The sequence below is a fragment of the Nicotiana tomentosiformis genome, chromosome 4 (assembly GCF_000390325.3).
Source record: "Nicotiana tomentosiformis chromosome 4, ASM39032v3, whole genome shotgun sequence".
NCBI lineage: Eukaryota > Viridiplantae > Streptophyta > Magnoliopsida > Solanales > Solanaceae > Nicotiana > Nicotiana tomentosiformis.
The window spans coordinates 101,041,067-101,061,586 of NC_090815.1; the positions used below are offsets into that span (position 1 = coordinate 101,041,067).

Here is a 20,520-nt window from a genome sequence, read left to right on the forward strand (position 1 = left end):
TGATTCCCAAATCACTCTAAACATTCCTCGAGGCAAGTGGCTTTCCTACCGCATAATCCATATGCTACTTTGCCACTCCCACTTCGGTTAAACCACCTTCTTCAAGCAACTTCTCAACCTCTGCTCTTCATACTTGACCTTCGAGTAATTTGATCACCGCGAGACACATCCCGCCATGTCCTTCCTCATCTTTCGCTGCCCAAATGTTGCCTCAAATCAAAATCCTTCTCTGTAGCACCTGAACTAATAAATTGCTACCAACTCTAAGCCTCCTCGAAGATCATCTTTCTCGAGCCATCAGCTTTTGAAGCACCAGTTCGATTATGAAATCGCTGCACACCGCCATCTCTGACAACCGCTTCTTAGACACTACTTCACCACACTCTGCCCCGAAGGCAAATCAAAGGAGACCATAACACCGACAAACCTTAATACATTCAAATAAGTATGCCAACACCACATCACAAATGAAAATTCCACCATGCTCGAAAATATGAAGTCTCGTTACTCCATCAACCAAAACCTGAATATCCATAGTCCGACTGTCCTTCCTCCGCTGGAATTAGATACCGAACCTCTAAACCATGAACTGAGAAATCCTTCTTTTGAGGCATTCAATGTCGCGATGCATAAATAAGCATCCTACTATTACCCCAACGATGTGCGATAACAATGTATGAACATCATAGCAACCTGTGCATAACCTCAAACCATAAGAAGTATAGATACTGAGCTAAAACGACAGAATATCCTTCCGCGAGGCGACGATAATAGCCCGCCCGAACACGCAGTGAAAATATCTTGTACCTCATTTGCGGTACCATTTACAACTCTCCAATGCCCCATTGATACCAAAAACTCCACATCGCATAAGATTGAGTAGGAAGGAAATAAAGGCATAAGCCTCAAAGGAATCAAACCGCACGATGAGGAATCAAGAAGGGAAGTGCTCCTAACAACCCTGTAGCCTCTTGAAGATAAGTACAGACGTCTCCATACCGATCTGCAAGACTCTACTAGACTTGCTCATGACTCGTGAGACCTAAGTGAACCTAACGCTCTGATACCAAGCTGTCACGACCCTAAAATCCACTATAGGTCGTGATGGCGCCCAACGCCGCCGTCACGCAAGCCAATGATGATTTATTAATTTAACTACTCATTTTATTACTTTCGAAATCATAGATTTTAAAAAGGAATGAGATTTACACTTCTAAATCCACAATAACGTACAACATTTGTAGTTTATAAAAGAAATGAAAGGCAATAATAATATACGAAACCATAAGCATCAACTAGTATAATCCCAAATCCCGGTGTCACAAGTGCATGAATATTTTCTAAGGAGTACAACAATAATATAACATATGTCCAGAATGTAAACAAGAAAGGATAAAATAAATAGTACGATGGAGACTCGGTGCTGCGATGCGTAGCCCGGAATGTATCTCACCTAAAGTCCCCTCAACATGTGCACCTACGCGCTAAGATGACCACCAAATGAACTTGTCAGATCCTGCACATTTAGTGCAGAAGTACAGCATGAGTACGTAAATCAACGCGTACCCAGTAAGTATCTAGCCTAACCCCGGAGAAGTAGTGATGAGAGGTCGACATCGATACTTACTAGAGGTCCAACAAGCAATATAATAACACAATAAACAGATGTGAAGCACACAGCCATAAAATGATATTTTCGTAAGTTACTTAATCTTCCAAATATTTCTTTTAAAGTATAAATTTATCAATCCTGTATTCTATCTTAACAACTCAGAAAATGTCAAGTACCAATATCAAATGAATAAGGAATACCATATAAAGTGCTGGACATCAGTGGAAAGATAATCTCATGAATGTTTGGACTACCAGCGATATAACGTATGATTATGCCGAGGTCGTTCGGCCCGATCCAGAATAATGTGTACACTGACGAGGGTCGAGCGAAACGAACCATAGATGCATCTATTTTACTGTCGAGGCGTTCGGCCCGCTCCACAAGAAAGGAAGGAAGTTACCGAATTACGAGACACGTGCTTACAATATAGTACATGAGCACAAAGTGAATATAATCTTTACTGTTTCTCAAATAACTAACCAACAACTCAGGGTGATAAGGCTCGTCCCAGTATACATAAAGAGTGCTTGTAAGTCGGAGAGCAGAGAATACATAGATGCGCCGAATCAATCGCTTGCCACTGCTCAGTGAGACAATGTAGTCAAGTCAATAGCAGCCAGAGCAAAAGATTGATATATAATGACAGTTCACCTTCTTGTGCCAACATCTCCATACTAAATAGATTTAGAGATTCTACCACAAGTGGGTGAAGAGCTGTTTGGGCAATGTATAGCTTAAGTTGAGCTTGTAAATATTTTATTTTATTATTTTATAGATATTTGAATTCAAAAGTAATAATCAATAACTAATTATTAACTAAATAACTAATTAATAATTACTTGTGCCATGTGGCTTTTTTCTAGGATGCCACTTGACTTAAGGAGAGGGCTTTTCCCTCTCCTTTTATTAATATATAGATATCTTATTGTTCTCAATAATATTATCTGAAATTTAATGAGTAAAATATATTATAAATTAATGAGACTTATATAGGTATCAAATAACTTTTCTGTTATGTATTTTTCTTTATTATATTACCCATATTTTAATATTATTGCATTGTTAATAGAAACTTTTAAGCATATTACTTTATTTATATTTTTGTATGCTACTTTCTTTTTATAATATAGTAGAAGATATATTTCTTTTTATTCTATTATTCTCAATAATATTTTATGGATAAATAAACTTTTTATTTTTAAAAAGAAAAACAAAATTATTAAAAAAACAAAGAAATTTTCTACTTTTAGTTTTTTTATTTTAAAATAATTTAAAAATCCAACTTGAAACTACTCTCCAATTTGAATGGATGATTTTTTTAACAATTTTCGTTTTTTATTATAAAATAATTTATTTTATTATTTTATAGATATTTAAATTCAAAAATAATAACCAATAACTAATTATTAACTAAATACTAACTAATTATTAACTACTTATGTCATGTGACTTTTTTTCTATGCTACCACTTGGCTTAAGGAGAGGGCTTTTCCTCTCCTTTCAATAATATATATGTATATCCTCAAAATCGGATAACAATTGAATTTGTAAGTGGTTTTAAGGATACGTGGATTAACTTGACACAAAACAATAAATTAGATTACAATTAAAATAAATAGCGATTAAGAAAATGCAAACCACACGAATTGGATAATTTCAGTCTTGGAAGGTTAGCCACCCTTGAGCCGAATGTACTTCGAATGGAATCAAGACACAGAAGAATAAGAGCTTAAAGAGAATAATAATAATGTATTGCTTTAGAATGCATGTTACAATGTGTTTTACAAGTAATCAGACCCTCTTCATATAGTAGGGGAGTCCTACATTAGGTACAACTTTATAAAAGGTAAAAAAATCCTCTAATTAACGGATTGTCGATCTCTTTATCGATACGTGCCGAGATCTATGCCGTGATATTCGGTCGGTCACTAATATTACAGCCTTGTGTTGGCCGAGCTAGACTAACTGGCAACATTCTTTGAAGTTAATCGAGGCTAGGGACCGATCTCGAATCACGACCCCGACATCCTCGAGGGCGGGCGTTATGGTACAGACTCCAAATTGATGATATTTCTACCTCGATCTAAGCTCCCCTGTTACCATATCTTGAGCTTGGCTTATCATGTCGGAGACCGAGATGTACTATGAGACCGGTTCTACCTGTATACAGATAGTCCCCTTATTTTTCGGGGAGTAGATGAAGAGAAAACGATATGAGCTCCCGATTCTCACTTCGATATACTGTGACAAAAATGACAAAATTGTTGAAATGTCTCGTTGGTCTAGTCTTAATGGCATTAAATGCTTGTCAGTTTCCGGTCGGCCACCCCCAGATGTGAACCGTCACTGGAAAACTATAAATACCCATTTTTTTTTCATTCAAACTTTACATCCAAGCCTTCTGCCCTCGTGTCTAAGAAATTTCAATACTTCCAAGTACTTATATTTTGGTTACTTTGAGATCTTTTATAAGAACTTTCATTCATTTTCATCTCAAACCATCAAGTGTGCTCTTTTAACTTCTTCTTTTTCCTCATTTTTTCTCCATCTTTCAAAGAAATGGCAAAAACTTCAAAATTCGTTCCCCAAAAAGAAACTCCCTCTACCTCACGACCGGCTACCGAGGAAGTCGTCTCGCATACTGCTGTCGAGGAACCGGTACCGTAACCTACTCTGAAAATGTTCATCCCCGGGGGGTGCCTAGTTAATGTTGATTTTAAGGTCAAAAAGCCCTCCTCCGTACCAGGTCGGTGCGAGAAGGTCTTGAGGTACATCATCTGCTCGATCACCGAGGATATTCTTTTCGAAGTCAAAAAGGATTGCAACTAGGTTGAAAAACATATGGTGATTCCCAAACCTCACGAAGCCTTCACCACCCACGTCGAGGGATTTTTAAGTGTTTACACTTATCCCTTCACGTCGGGCCTCTTGGACCCGGTTATCATCAACTTTTGCAAATGATACGAGGTAACCCTTGGTCAAATTCACCCTTCTTTTTGGAGGATCGTAATACTCCTTCGTTTCTTTGTAAACAAGATCGAAGGGTGCCCTTTCACTATCGACCACCTCATGCATTTATACAGTCCCCGGCTCTACCGGGGGGACTGATCAAGCTCGCCCGCTGGGCCAGTAAAGCCCCGCTCTCGAGTATCAATGAAGATCGAGATCGAGGTTGGCTAGGCCGTTTCGTCCGAGTGAAGACCTCAGACTTGATCCCGGTCGAGCACATGTTGTTCCCTGAGAAGTGGAACATGTCACGTAAGTATAATTTTGTTTCCAAGATTTAATTTATCTCTTTTTTCCTTTCTTCTTATCGATGTTCTCTAGTGGTACAGTTGTTGCTCGGATCCCGAATGCAGTTTCTCGACTCAAGGAGTGGGTCGAGGGCATCGTAATACAAAGGCCTTATTCCGAGCGTTCGTGGCGCGAGCTTTCAAAGGGCTGATGGGAGGCCCGTTCGCATGGTGAGATCTCTTTCATGAGTAATATTTGGTTTCCCTTTTGCATCATTAAGTCCTCATTTGATTTATTTCTTTTTGCAGGTTTATCCAAGGATGTCAAAATGAGGCCCTCATTCGGTAGCGATGATTTCCCACCGAGTCCCCTGCTCCGAGACAGGGTGAAGAGAAGAAAAGAAAAAGGGCTTCGAGATCTCTAAGCTCAGAGAAAAAGAAGCCAAGGAGAAGGTTGGTGCGTAAATCCAAAGAAAGCACCAGCGCTCGAGCACCATCTCCGGATTCACTCTATTGGCTGAGGGATAAATCAGAAGGAGAAGGAGAAGCCTTTGATCTGATGGCCAGCGTGTCATCGTGACTCGAAGGGAAAAGGGCCTCCGAACCGGAGAGAGGTGAGGTCGATCTACCTCAAGTTAGGGAGGCCGACGAGGAGGCCGTCGTCGAAGCTTCTCGGGATGTAGGCGACACCCCGGAGGAGGCACTTAGTGTAATAGACATCACCGAGTCATTTTCGTTCACTGAGTCCACATACAACGAGGCTCAGATGGTGAAAGAACATCCCAACAAGGGGGCTCATGGAGCGGACGACCCCTCATGTGGCTTTTTTAGGGCGTGGAATCTACCGCCATGGAAGATGTCACCGGGTTGGGTGACTTGGAGGTGCCAAAGAAGAGTCCGTATTCGGGAACAAGCGGGCCCTCTTCAAGCCCGAAATTAGTCAATTGATTCTGAGCTCTGAGTGTGGATCCCGACCGGAAGTAGTCGATCGTCATCTCCGTTTCGGAGGATACCGGGGTCCTTTCTGCCCCCCGTAGCGGTGGCCAACTACCTTCAAATTTTGGTGATTGAGGAAGACCAAGCTAAGATGACCGAGGTGGACGCGCCCTTCCTGTTCAATGAAGCACAACAGGCGCTGAACCGGGTAACTTCAAATACCTCTTGATGACTTCAATTTATACTTAGACTAATTTGTAGATAATCCTAACATTTTTTTATGTATGTAGGCCTCAGTGCTTCATTATGAGACCTTTCTTCGATTTCAGGATGAGCTGAACCAGCTTGAGACCGAGGTCCGAGGGCTCACCGAGAAGAGAAATACTTACAAACCTCTTAGCGAGCAGTATGAAGGGGAGACTAAGAGCCTCCGAGTTGAGCTGGAGGTGGCTCGGAAGGAGCATGTTGATATGGTCAAGCAGGTAAAAATATTTGAGGTTAGTGATGATGAGCTAGGCTCGGTGACTAATGGTTGGAATCCGCAGGTCCAACAGAAAATCGACCAGATCGCACAACTTCGAGCTGAGATGGATGTTGTCAAGGCCGAGACCGACGAATGGAGAGGCAGGATGGACCGTCTGTCCACGAAAAAGAGATTGCTCAAGCGCAGCTGACTTTGGCAGAGACCCAACTTCGAGCGGCAAAGGAAAAGGCCGAGGTGTAGGCCATAAAGGTTGAGGAGCTCCAGTCTCAGCTAAGTGCAGCCGTCTCTGATCGGGAAAATCTTACCAAGGAGCTCGAAACGGCCAAGTCGGTGGTCTTGGTGGTTAAAGTCGATGCCAATAAGATGGTGGCCCAATACAAGGCCGATGCTAAGGCGTCCCAGGATCGAATGAAGGATATTGTCTAGCATGCAAAGCGACAATCCTGAAGGGACGCCCTCGAGGAGATTCATGCTCGGGATTTCAACTTGTCGGCCGAAATTGAGAGTGCTAAGGGGCTTGAAGCCGAGGCCAAGAAGTTGGCTTATACCGAGGAAGACTCTGAGGGTTCAAGCGGATCCGAGGGTGGAGGAGACTCTGAAGAACTTGACGACGAGGTGGGCTCCGGTGAAGACCAGGCCGTTCAAGTGCCTTGTACATTTTTTATATTTTTATACTTGTGTACTTTTGTGCTTTTTGTCAAGGACATTTGTCCTTTGTAAAGACTTTATGTATATATAATATAAGGCTTCCTTTTCCCTTCGATAATTTCTGAGTTTTGTTTTTTCTTTGCTTTACTCTTTATGTTCACAAAGATCGGAATGCCTTAGCATGAACTAGTTAGGTCATGTGTGGTGGTTCGAACACGCCTTGCCTTTGAAATTATTTTGTTCAAGGAATCATGGGGGTTCGGTATGACCATAATTTTTACCCAAAGTACTTTTAATTTTTTAGACTATAATTTGCCGAGGGCAGCCTTTCAAACCGGTTTAGAAATTTTTCAAGGCCTTGTTTTTTATTACGAGTCACAGACGTCTCCGAGCCGTTTTAATATGGTCGTAGCCTTTTTAGTTCAGGTGTTTCCCAGTGGGCTTGTCACCTTGAGTTATGCAGGCTTGCCTAAGATAGTAGTCCCCGAATGGGGATGGCCGTAGCCTTTAAGGTTTGGGCGTTTCCTAATAGGTCTTGTGCCCCGGGGCTCCTTTAACCCGAGCCGCCTGAATATGTTTTTGGACGGCAGTCCCCGATTGGGAGTGATAGTTTGAACCCGGATAAAGGAGACCCTTGGACTTGATACCTTTAGGGGATCGAGTGTAGGAAATTCCTTAAGAGGAAAGAAAAAAGAGAAATTTTTAAGAGACAAGATATTTATTCGCAAGGTAGAGACTTCTTTTTATTCTTGTGCGCAATATTACACATGTGTACAAGTTTTGTGCTAGGTCTCGAGCAGTCTATACGGGCACGGTTCATTTGACCGTTTGGCCCTTATAGTAAATCCTATCGATCGAACCGGGACCATTCAATCATAAAGTTTCTTTCCTTGCTAAAGTCATTATCCGAGGATAATGCCTCCCATTGTTCAGGGCCAATCATAGAGAGGCCTCGAATACCGTTGTCGTGATCTTCGATACTGGTTCATAACCGACCTTCAATTTTAAGTTAACACGATTTACTGTTGCCTTGTTAAAAACCTCACCGGAAAACCCATTTGGGACAAAATAGGTTCAAGGAAAAAAGAGTGCAACGCGTGCTTTCAGGCCTATAAATTGTATTGTCCCTTGCTCGTTACCTGCAAGTGTTAGTTCAAAAATAAAAGAAATAAATAGGGTCGTACCTTAGCAGTAATATCGTTTTAAGTGAGTTATATTCCAGTTGTTTGGTAGTTGCTCGCCGTTCATTACACCGAGTTTGTAGGACCCCTTTCCGGTGATCTCGATAATTTGATATGGACCTTCCCAGTTCAGCCCCAACTTTCTTTCGTTCGGGTTTTGGGTGTTTAGTGTAACCTTCCTTAATACCAAGTGCCCGACATTGAAGTGTCAAAGGTTAGCTCTTCGATTCTAATACCTCTCGATCCGCTACTTTTGGGCAGCCAATCGAACAAGGACGGCTTCGCGCATTTCATCTAATAGATCCAGGCTTGTATTCATGGCCTCGTCGTTTGATTCCTTGGTTGCATATCGGAACCTGAGACTTGGTTCTCCGACTTCGATCAGTATTAGAGCTTCGACGCCATAAACCAGCGAAAACGGGGTGGCCCCCGGTACTGGACTTCAAGGTCGTACGGTATACCCATAAAACTTCGGGCAGGATTTCCTTCCATTTTCCTTTGGCGTTAGTTAACCGCTTTTTTGAGGTTCTAGAGTATGGTTTTGTTGGTCGATTCTGCTTGTCCGTTCTCACTAGGGTGATAAGGCATTGATAGGATTCTTTTAATCTTGTGGTCTTCGAGAAATTTGCTTACTTTGTTGCCGATGAATTGTTTTCCGTTGTCGCACATGATCTCGGACGGCATTCCGAACCGGCATATGATGTGGTCCCAAATGAAGTCGATGACCTCCTTCTCCCTGACCTTCTCGTATTCATGGGCTTCCACCCACTTGAAAAAATAGTCAGTCATAAATAATATAAATTGAGCCTTACCGGGTGCCCATGGAAGGGGGCCAACGATATCCATTTCCCACTTCATGAACGGCCATTGTGACAAAAACGAACGCAGCAGCTCCCCAGGTTGATGAATCATCGGAGCATGTCTTTGACATTCATCACATTTTCGTACGAACTACTTCGCATCTTTTTCCATATCGATCCTGTAGTAGCCGGCTCTGGTTACTTTTCGAACAAATGATTCAGCGCCTGAATGATTTCCACTGGTGCCTTCATGGATTTCCCTTAGAACATATCCGGTGTCTCCTGGTCCTAGACATATCATGAACGGGCCATCGAATATTCTTCTGAACAGGGTTCCTTCTCCGGACAAAGTAAATCGGGCTGCCTTCATGCGCAGGGCCCTCGATTCTTTCGGATCTGGGGGCAATTTTTCGGTGTTCAGATATTCTATATATTTGTTTCTCCAGTCCTAAGTTAGGCTCGTTGAGTTAATCTCGGCATGGCCTTCTTCCACTACCGATCTCATAAGTTGTACGACTGACCTCGAGTTGAACTCGTCATCCTCGACCGATGATCCTAAGTTAGCAAGGGCATCGGCCTCACTGTTTTGATCTCGGGGTACGTGTTGCAAAGTCCATTCTTTAAACCAATGTAATGTTACCTGTAACTTATCCAGATACCTTTGAATTATTTCTTCTCTGACCTCGAATGTCCCATTAACTTGGTTTACCACGAGGAGGGAGTCACATTTAGCTTCGATCACCTCCGCTCCCAAAAATTTGGCTAGTTCGAGACTTGCAATCATGGCCTCATATTCAGCCTTGTTGTTAGTCAATTTCACAGTCCTAATAGATGATCTAACTACATTGCCTATTGGTGGCTTTAATACGATGCCAAGTCTGGACCATTTTGCATTCGAGGCACTGTCCGTAAAGAGGGTCCAGATCCCCGAGGACGTCCCCGGGTTCACCAACAACTCTCTTTCGACCTCGGGTATTAGGGCCGGCATAAAGTCGGCCACGAAGTCTGCCAATATTTGAGATTTAATGGTAGTCCAGGGTCGATATACAATATCGTACCCGCTGATCTCTACGGCCCATTTGGCCAATCGTACCGAGAGCTCGGGTTTATGCATTATATTTCGCAATGGGTAAGTTGTCACAACACATATAGGATGACATTGAAAATATGGTTTTAGCTTCCTAGAGGTGCTTAGCAAAGCGAGCGCCAATTTTTCTAGGTGAGGGTACCTACTTTTGGCCTCACCTAGAGTCCTGCTAACATAGTAAATTGAAAATTGCGTACCTTGCTCTTCCCGGACCAGGACTCCACTTACCGTTATCTCTAATACTGCCAAGTACATGTATTGTTGTTTGTCTGTCTTTGGCATATGAAGCAGCGGTAAGCTCGATAGATACCGCTTGAGTTCCTCCAAGGTTCGTTGGCACTCCGGGGTCCAGGAGAAGTTCTTCTTCTTCTTCTTCAGTAGTGAAAAGAATCGGTGGCTCTTATCGGAGGACCTCGAGATGAATCGCCCCAGGGCGGCTATGCATCCGGTTGATCTTTGCACGACATTCACGTTGTCCACAACTGTGATATCTTCGATGGCTTTGATCTTGTCGGGGTTGATCTTGATTCCTCGATTGGATACCATGAATCCGAGGAATTTACCTAATCCAACTCCAAATGCACATTTCTTCGAGTTCAACTTCATATTGTATTTCTTCAATATGCTGAAGGTTTTGCAAATGTTTTAAATGGTCCTCTGCTCGCAAGGACTTAACCATCATATCGTCAATGTAAACCTCCATTAATTTTCCTATTTGTTCCTCGAACATCCAGTTTACTAGGCGTTGGTAAGTGGCACAGGCATTTTTAAATCCGAATGGCATCACGTTATAGCAGTATGTGCCGTATTTAGTGATGAAGGAGGTTTTTTCCTGATCACCCGGGTTCATCCGTATTTGGTTGTACCCGGAGTAGGCATCGAGAAAACTGAGGATCTCGTGGCCGGCCGTGGCATCGATCATGCAATCGATGTTGGGCAAAGGGAAGGAGTCCTTGGGACATGCCTTATTCAAATCCTTATAGATTACACACATTCTTAATTTATTCCCTTTTAGGGACTACCATTACGTTCGCTAACTAATATGGGTATTTAACCTTTCGAATGGACCCTATTTAAAGGAGTTTAGATACCTCGTCCTTGATGAAAATATGTTTGACCTCGGACTGGGGTCTCCTCTTCTGCTTGACCGGATGGAACTTCGGGTCCAGGCTTAGCTTGTGAGTAGTTATTTCAAGCAGGATCCCTGTCATATCAAGGTGGAACCAAGCGAAATAATCTATGTTAGTTATAAGAAACTGAATGATTTTTTTCCTGAGCTACGGACTTAACCCCGTGCCCAGGTATACCTTCCGGTCGGATAGATGCTCAATCAATATGACTTGTTCCAGCTCCTCGACTATCTATTCAGTGGCGTCAGAATTATCGGGGACTATAAAAGGCCTAGGAACTCCATAATCATCGTCTTCATCAGTCCTCTGTTTCTCCAGTTTGGTCGGGGATGGTGTCGGTAATTGCATCTAGCTTCTTGCTTTATGACCGAACTCGGCCCCTTTGTCGTTGCAAGTGCGGATATCGAATCGTCTCTTCGACCGCAAATATCTCCTTTGCGACTGGTTGTTCTCCGTAGATTGTTTTAATCCCACTTGGTGTTGGGAATTTTAACACTTGGTGTATAGTCGAGGGCACTGCCCTCATGTTGTGGATCCATAGCCTCCCGAACAAAGCGTTGTACCTCATGTCTCCTTCGATCACATAAAAATTAGCTTCCTGGATGGTCCCGACGGTATTCACTGGTAATGTTATCTCCCCCTTAGTGGTTTCATATGCCATGTTGAATCCGTTTAGGACCCGGACTGCAGACACGATTTGATATTGTAGACCAAGCTGCTCTATGACCTTCGATCGTATGATGTTGGCCGAGCTACCTGGATCAATTAACACACGCTTAACTCGAGATTTATTTACGAGTGTAGATATTACCAGTGCATCATTGTGGGGCTGAGCGATCCCTTCCGCGTCCTTAATGTTGAAAGACAATGTTCCTTCCGGTATGTAATATCGAGTCCATTTTTCCCTGGTAATGGATACTTTGGTGCGCTTCAACATCGGCCCCTGAGGGACATCGACCCCACCGATAATCATGTTAATGACATGTTGAGGTTCTTCTTATTCGGTCTGTTTGTTAGAATCCCTATTCCTGAAATGATTCTTTGCTCGGTCGCTCAGGAATTCTCGAAGATGCCTGTTGTTGAATAGTCGGGCTACTTCCTCTCTCAACTGTCAGTAATCCTCCGTTTTGTGGCCGTGAGTGCCGTGATATTTACACATCTGGTTAGGATCCCTTTGGGTTGGATCAGATTGTAGAGGTCGAGGCTATTTGGTGTCTTTGATGCGTCTGATGGCAGATACAATAGTGGCAGCATTGACGTTGAAGTTGTACTCCGATAATCTCAATGCTTATTTAGGCCCGATGGGCCCGTCGAAGCTGTTTTTGCTCATGAGTTCCCGATTGCTCTGACCTCGATCACTTCTCCTTTCATTTCTCATAGAGCTCCGCCCGGACCCACTGCTTCTTCGGCCTCCATTGTACAGCTGATACCGATACTTATTTGATCTCAGTTCACGATCGATGTCTCTGTTGACTCTGTCGATGGTTCTGACGGGATACACGAACCCAGAAGGGGCCCCAAGCTGATTATCTTCGACCCTAAATTTTGATTGATATCAATTATGGAAATCAGCCTAAGTGACAGCCGGATATTCTACCAAGTTTTGTTTCAACTGATGTGAAGCCAATGAGTTCCGAACGTTGAGTCCTTGGGTAAAATCATGAACGGCCCAATCATCAGCGACCGGTGGTAGGTCCATCCTTTCCATTTGAAACCGGGACACGAAATCTCTGAGCATCTCATTATCCCTCTGCTTTACTTTAAAAAGGTCCGATTTCCTGGTCTCGACCTTGATAGCCCCGGCGTGTGCTTTCACGAAAGAATCTCCAAGCATAGCAAATGAATCAATAGAATTAGAAGGTAAGTTATGGTACCATATCATAGCTCATTTTGACAGGGTCTCTTTGAACTTCTTCAACACGATAGACTCAATCTCATCATCCTCCAAGTCGCTCCCTTTAATGGCACATGTGTAGGAGGTTACATGCTCGTTTGGATCGGTCGTTCCGTTGTACTTAAGAATCTCGGGCATGCAGAACTTCTTAGGGATTGGCTTTCGAGCCGCGCTCGGAGAAAAATGATTTTGTACGAATTTCTTGGAATCCAGGCCTTTCAATATCGGTGGTGCTCCTGGGATTTGGTCGACCCTGGAATTGTAGGTTTCCACCTTTTTGTCATTAGCTTTGATTTTCTTCTCCCCTGATTCAACCCGTTTGGTCGGTTCCTCGAGCATCTTTATGATCTCGGGGTTAGTCCCTGATTCGTTTTCATTCGAACTCTTTGCGACCGGTTCATCCCTGCGGGTGACTTCCTGGGACAGATCAGGTTCAATTCTACTAGGTGCACAACTTTGGTTCTGTAACTCAGCTATCACCGCCTGTTGAGCCTGCAACATTTCGAAGATCACCCGTAGACTGATCCCGTCTCCTCCAATATTTTGTGTATTTTGAGCTGTCGATCGGGTTCCACCACGGACGCTATTCTTGGGGTCGGTAGGTAGGTTTGTGTCGATAGCCACATGTGAATTAGCGTCAATTAGGTCTGCGACCGGAATTCCAATGGGATCAACAGGCGGTACCTCGTCACTAGGCGCTATGTTGTTATTTTCACCGTGATGACCGGACTCATTGCAAACATATAGGGGTACTGATTGAGAGTTCGACATTTTGAGTTTTAACTTGAAATTAGAGACACTTCACAGAACAAGTGTAAAGTAGTGTGTGTTATGGAGATTTGTATCAAATAACCACTATTATCCTTATCCCCACGGTGGGCGCCAAACTGTTTACCCTAAAAAACGGATAACAATTGAATTTGTAAGTGGTTTTAAGGATACATGGATTAACTTGACACAAAACGATAAATTAGATTTCAATTAAAATAAATAGCGATAAAGTAAATGCAAACCACACGAATTGGATAATTTCAGTCTTGGAAGGTTAGCCACCCTAGAGCCGATTGTACTTCGAATGGTATCAAGACACAGAAGAATAAGAGCTTAAAGACAACAACAACAACAACCTAGTGAGGGTAGTGTGTACGCAGACCTAACCCCTACCCTGGGGTAGAGAGGCTGTTTCTGATAGACCCTTGACTCCGTCCCTCTAAGAACTCCCCACCTTGCTCTTGGGGTGACTCGAACTCACAACAAATATATTGCTTTGGAATGCGTGTTACAATGTGTTTTACAAGTAATAAGACCCCCTTTATATAGTAGGGGAGTACTACATTAGGTACAACTCTATAAAAGGTAAAAAATTCTCTAATTAACTAATTGTTGATCTCTTTATCGATACGTGCCGAGATCTCCGCCGTGATATTCGGTCGGTCACGGATATCACGGCCTTCTATTGGCCGAGCTAGACTACCTGACAACGTTCTTCGAAGTTAATCGAGGCAAAGGACTGATCCCGAATCACGGCCCCGACATCCTCGAGGGCGAGCGTTATGGTACAGACTCCAAATTAATGAGATTTCTACCTCGATCTAAGCTCCCTTGTTACCATATCTCGAGTTTGGCTTATCATGTCGGAGACCGGGATGTAATATGAGACCGGTTCTACCCGTATACAACATAGATATAGATTTTGCTGACGATTGGTTAAATATTAAAGTCAGTAATTCAACATATTCTTCGGATGATTATTTGTTTTCTAGTCCATTTAAATATTTAGGGTACATTTGTGATTCTTCTAGTTTAACTATGATATAACATCGACTAAAATAAGTTTTTCTCTTCGTATTTTATCCGATTTAGTAAAATTAAAAAAGGAACCACTAGATTGGAAAACTTAGAATGCGATGGATACAAAATGGGCAACTTTATGTTCACATGAATCTTATAGAACAAAGGTCACATGAGCATATCATGCATAAAAGCACTGCAAAAGAAGAAAAAATTCTTATGCTTCAAGGAGACGCAGATGCCCTTCACACGCAACACCCGTTTCTTTTATCTATTTCTTTATTTTATTTTATTTACTTATAATCAAATCTCGAAACAAAATAAACTAGATATATAGCCAATTCGGATGCAGGCGAATGAAATTTTCCTATGGATTCTACAAATTCAGATTTGTGTTCTTGTGCATAAACATATACACAGAGATTTTGGTTCAAATACAGCTTGAAAAGCTCGTTTGAGTGGTTCATAAATCTTTATCGGAGTAAACAAGTAAGGCTTTCATCCTCTACTCGTAGAAATATTATTTCGAGAAAAATAAAATAATAAAATAATTTCTACAATTTTAATATTTTTCAGGTAAATTATCTTCAAAGTATGCTTCTGGCCTTGTCTTGAGAAATTTAATTATTTTTGTTATCCTAGTATTATCTTCTCGATAAAAATAAACAACAATTATACTAATAGCCATATGACTATAGGAATAGCAAAATTTCTACCATGATAAATAACTTTCTTATATTATATTAAATCTTATCTTATCTTTAAAAATTGATCACTATCACTTAAAATTCAAGATTAAGATTCCAAAAATTGTGGCGCAAGAAATGGCCTACAATAAATTTGAAATATTTCGAACCCAAACCAGCTAACATGTCCTTAACTAAAAAAGAAAAGAAAGGGGTAGTTAGGGAGTAGGAAATATTATATAGGGGCATCCTTTTAATGTTAAAAAAAGGAGAAAGAAATAAACTAATAAGGGACCCACCAGTCTACACGTGCCTGTCCAAGCTGTGCACATGCTTCACCCCGCACCCACTCCTCACGCCCTAAATTAATTACTTAATTAATACTAATAATTAATAAATCTGGCGGAGTAAATATTCAAAATATTTTAAAACCCCTGAATAAATCTTAGTCCTCTCTCTCCTCTTCACACACACACACAGTAACGTTCCTAATTTCCTCATTTTCCTCTCTTCTCTCTCTCTCTTCTCTCTATCTATCGTAGCTCCCAAGTCCCAACAAACACTCACTGCAAGCAAAAAAGCAGAGAGTACATTCAAAGGAAGCACAAACCCCCCTTTAAAAAAATACAAATATTTTCTCGAACTTCTCCTTCTTAGATCTCTTAATTTATTTCTTTCCACAGAGCCCAAGCTGAGGTAAAGAGTCTTGAGCTAGAAGAAGAAGAAGAAGAAGAAGAAAAAGAATCAGTTTGTGGGTTGTGGTTTTTGGAGCAATTTGGTGGGTTGGTCCAAGAATGGAAAAAAGCACTCCAGTTAGAAAGTCACACACTTCCACTGCAGATCTGCTTACTTGGTCGGAGAATCCGCCGGAAAATTCTCCGGCTATTGGCTCTGCTGCTTCCTCTGCCCGCTCACGCCAGGTGAGAGGATAACTTTTCCTAACAAAAAACATTTTTAAATTTAAAAGATTCGTTTTTTATGTGGTTTTAAAAGTTAAGGTTTTTTTTTTTGGGGTGAAATGACAGCCGTCGGATGGGATCCAAAAGGTGGTATTTGGAGGTCAAGTAACTGATGAAGAAGTTGAGAGCTTGAACAAGAGGTAAAAATATTTCAGCTTTTTGTTGCTTTTTGCATTTTGATTTATTAGCTTTTGTCTTTTCTGTTTTCTGTATATTTCGATTTTGTTAATTTATCTGAGCAAACGAGAGGGCATTAAATGCTTCCATGGGCAGATATAGTTCGGAGAATTTGTTTGATTGTTATTTTGTTTTCTTCTCTTATTTTTGGTTCTATTCTTCACGGTTTTCACTATGCTTTCTTCTCTCTTCCTTTTCTTTTCTTCTCTTCTTTCGGTCCTATATTTTGTTCAAAGAGCTCAAATAAAGTAGAATTGATTTAAATGATTTATATTGTCGATCTCAACTAGTTTGGAATGAGCTGTTGTAGTAGTAATTGTATCAATTTGACAATTTCTGGCCAATGCTTTTGTAATATTCTGCTAATTTAGTTAAGTTCTGACCTTAGGATATTACATTTTTATGTGATATATCTGAATCTCATTCATGCATTCAGATCTGCACTCAGCAATATGTGTGTTGCGTTATCTAGAAGTCGATTTAAACATCTTAACAAGAAATCTTTGTCTGGATAGTGCTTTATCAATTATTGACATCACATAAGTCATATTTGACAGAAAATGAGATATTGGATTGTGTTAGTCATGGTATTTTGTCCCTCGAATATTATTCATCACTTCCATTATTTGAAATGCCTTTATTGTTCTGTATTTTCCTGGCATCTCAATGTCTCTGACATCTATGATTATTGGAATGATGTATCTTTTTCGTTATTTGTTACTTAAGTTGTATTAGATAAGCTGAAACTGTTAGGTTTGACACTGTCTCAGGAAGCCTTGTTCGGGTTATAAACTAAAGGAGATGACAGGTAGCGGTATTTTTGTAGCTGATGGAGAAAATGGCAATTTAGAACCCGACAGTGCTAATGCCATCCCTAATAGAAGGATGTATCAGGTTTGCGTCCTAGTTTATGTTATCTAGTATTTAATCAGTTCATCATATATGGTCTCCCATCCTATGTACATACATAATCATCTGTGGACTTCCTATCCTATCTATATATAACCTTACGAGCTGACTTTTTACACCTGCTTTTTGTCCCCAGCAAGCTGTAGCTGGTATTAGTCAAATTTCATTTGGTGAAGAGGATACTGTGTCCCCAAAGAAGCCGGTCACTATCCCTGAAGTGGCAAAGCAGAGGGAACTAAGTGGAACTCTAGAAAGTGAGGCTGAGATGAAGTTGAAGAAACAACTTTCTGATGCAAAGACCAAGGAGCTTGTTGGCCATGACATCTTTGCTCCTCCACCTGAAATTCAACCTCGTCCATTGGCTGCTCGTGCTTTAGCACTAAGAGAAAGCATTACCATTGGAGAACCTGCAAATAATGTATGTACATCTACCAAGTTTGTACATCTGCAAACTTGCATATCCCACATTCTGTTTTGCATTGCATAGGGTCAACATTTATCCCATTACTTTGTAGAGCAGCAATTGCATCAGGAGCATAGAGGTTGAAATCAACGAACTGCAACATTCAGTGCCCTTGTAGTAGAACTATCATTAGTGTTAGTAGACTATCTAAATGATCCCACAAGAAACTGTTTGTACTCCCGTCAGTCTTTAATCCTAAAAATGCGGAGTCTCTGTGTATGTTATCAGGCTTTAGCTAAAAAATCTTGGCTTAGCTTCACCTCAGGACGGGTCAGGCGAGGAGTTGAGTGCTCAGACACTAGCTTAACATCTCTCTTCTCATTGTTTCTCCATCCGATTTCTGATTCCCTGTATCATTTGTCAGCAAAATATGTTCAGCCTTGGTTCTTTTAATCTTTTGACAGGGTGATGTGTCTGGTGATGAACAAGCGGTCAAGACAGCCAAGAAGATTCCTGAGAAGAAACTTGCAGAGCTCACCGGAAATGACATTTTCAAGGGCGATACTCCTCCAGCATCAGCTGAGAAGCAACTGAGTTCAGCAAAGTTGCGAGAAATGAGTGGAAGTAATATATTTGCAGATGGAAAAGTAGAATCTCGGGACTTCTATGGCGGGGTTCGTAAGCCTCCAGGTGGTGAGAGCAGCATTGCATTGGTGTAACTTGCTAGGTCTAACTCGATTTACATCATTATTAATTGTGTTTCCTTTTTATCCATTATTATTTGTAGTGGGGGTGTTTGGTTCTGATGTGATTTGACCAGTGTTCTGGAATTTGGTATGTCCTAGGTCTTATTTGACATGTCGACCAGAGCTTAAGAACTTTTGGCTAATTGGGTTTTATGTTCATAAATCTGTGTTTCTGGTGCACTTTGTTTTTGTGAAGATGTGTCGTCCGAGTTCAATTAATTAATTAATATTTGTGTCCTTTTTTAGACTCTTGGTTCATATTTCTAACATGCTTGCCAGTCCGTTGGATCACTTTTCTGTTTGGCTTTAAATAAGATTTCTGCATTCATTTGGGATTTGAGGAGCTAAAGTGGGCTCGCTCTTCATCTTAATGTAATTCCCTTCTATTGGTCAAAACTAATTGCATCAACTAGCAAAGAGAATACGAAACAAATAGGGAACACAATTGCAGAAAGCGACTGACTCTATGGAGGCAAAATTCTTTCACTCAAACAAAATATTCAAGGCAAAATAAATTGTTTACTTTCGTGTAACATTATCTGTCTTTGATGTGCACTAATAATGACTTTTGCTTGCTATAAACATAATCGTAGAACTTGTGAAGAGAAAAGCGGAAACTCGATGAATTTGGAACTTCGCTTCTATTATTTTAACTTCTTTCACTCTTTCATCCCCTTTCGAATCTTCCATTTTTTTTTTTTTGTTTTCTTAAAACCAGAGCGACGAAATTTAAATTTTTTTCTATGAAAAGCATTTGTAATATAAGAATTATTGAACATTTCCGATGACCAAAGTGGTTCACCTAATGCAAGATATACAACCTGTCAGCAAGGAAAATTTGTGCTATAGGATGTTAGAAACCTCCCCATTTATAAATCGGCACCTAATAATACTCGGCGCATGTTAAGCAAGGATCGCTAACGTACGTTGGTAGAGATGGCCCGTCAGAAGAAGAGGAACTCCATAGTTACGGCAAAGAGCACGGATGAAGAAGATAAGGCAGATGAAGATGATACCAGACTTGTTACCCCGGAAACGGGAATCCCCCAAAACCTAGGGTCTGTCCAATTATTCCATTGGATGTAAGGAATGGGTAGTGCTCCAACTATCTAACACGGCCAGGTGAGGAAGGAATCAACGACACCGGTGGAATTGCAAGCTCCAGTGGTAAAAATCCCTACAAATCCAGTACAAAATGAGATAGATACGGCTACAACGACGAGAAAATTAACATTCTCGGCAGGATTAGGGGCTCCACAAAACCCTAGCTGACGCCTTCAAAGGCAATAGGTCACAACAACAAGGATCGAAATTGAACTATTATCCTCCTATAATTAATGACGGAATAAAAATAGTTAGACTGAACTACACAGAGGTTGAGGAGCAAAATAGGAAATGGAGGACAAGCCTAATTGGATATGTAATAGGTGGATCCCCCCTATTTAAAGAGATACTGAAGTTTGTGTATGGTGTGTGGCACTTTGTTTCGACACCAGAGGTATTACTTCACGACGAAGGTTACTTTATCTTTAAATTCAGTTCTAATAAAGATAGAGATCTAGTACTTCGAAATGGCCCATACACATTCAACAACATGCCAGTGATATTGAAGCAATGAGAGTCAGATTTCCAAATGAGCAATTAAGCTATGACCAATATCCCGGTTTGGGTGAATTTCCCTGGGTTGCCTATACAATACTGGACGGTGGAAAATCTGGGAAGAATAGCAAGCTCTATAGGGAAACCAATTTGCACAGATAAACTAACAGCCCAAGAAGCAAGGATATCTTATCCACGCATGTTAATCGAAATAGATGTGTCTCAACAATTGCCTGACATAG

General features: G+C 41.2%; 1 protein-coding gene across 1 annotated transcript; it reads left to right on the forward strand.

The window, feature by feature from the left end:
- The first annotated feature begins 15,932 nt into the window (after positions 1 to 15,932).
- Positions 15,933 to 18,924, forward strand: LOC104112265 (uncharacterized). Its single transcript, XM_009622137.4, has 5 exons — positions 15,933 to 16,405; positions 16,511 to 16,584; positions 17,392 to 17,515; positions 17,667 to 17,948; positions 18,398 to 18,924. Exons 1-5 carry the CDS (start codon positions 16,280 to 16,282, stop codon positions 18,650 to 18,652), a joined length of 861 nt encoding a protein of 286 aa, XP_009620432.1. The 5' UTR covers positions 15,933 to 16,279; the 3' UTR covers positions 18,653 to 18,924.
- Positions 18,925 to 20,520: the final 1,596 nt, after the last annotated feature.

What these genes read in the sequence shown, in the direction of transcription:
- LOC104112265 (XM_009622137.4), top strand. Translation starts at nt 16,280, where the DNA reads ATGGAAAAAAGCACTCCAGTTAGAAAGTCACACACTTCCACTGCAGAT. An exon ending in CCTCTGCCCGCTCACGCCAG is followed by an intron (nt 16,406 to 16,510) that starts GTGAGAGGATAA and finishes GTGAAATGACAG; the next exon opens with CCGTCGGATGGGATCCAAAA. An exon ending in TTGGAGAACCTGCAAATAAT is followed by an intron (nt 17,949 to 18,397) that starts GTATGTACATCT and finishes ATCTTTTGACAG; the next exon opens with GGTGATGTGTCTGGTGATGA.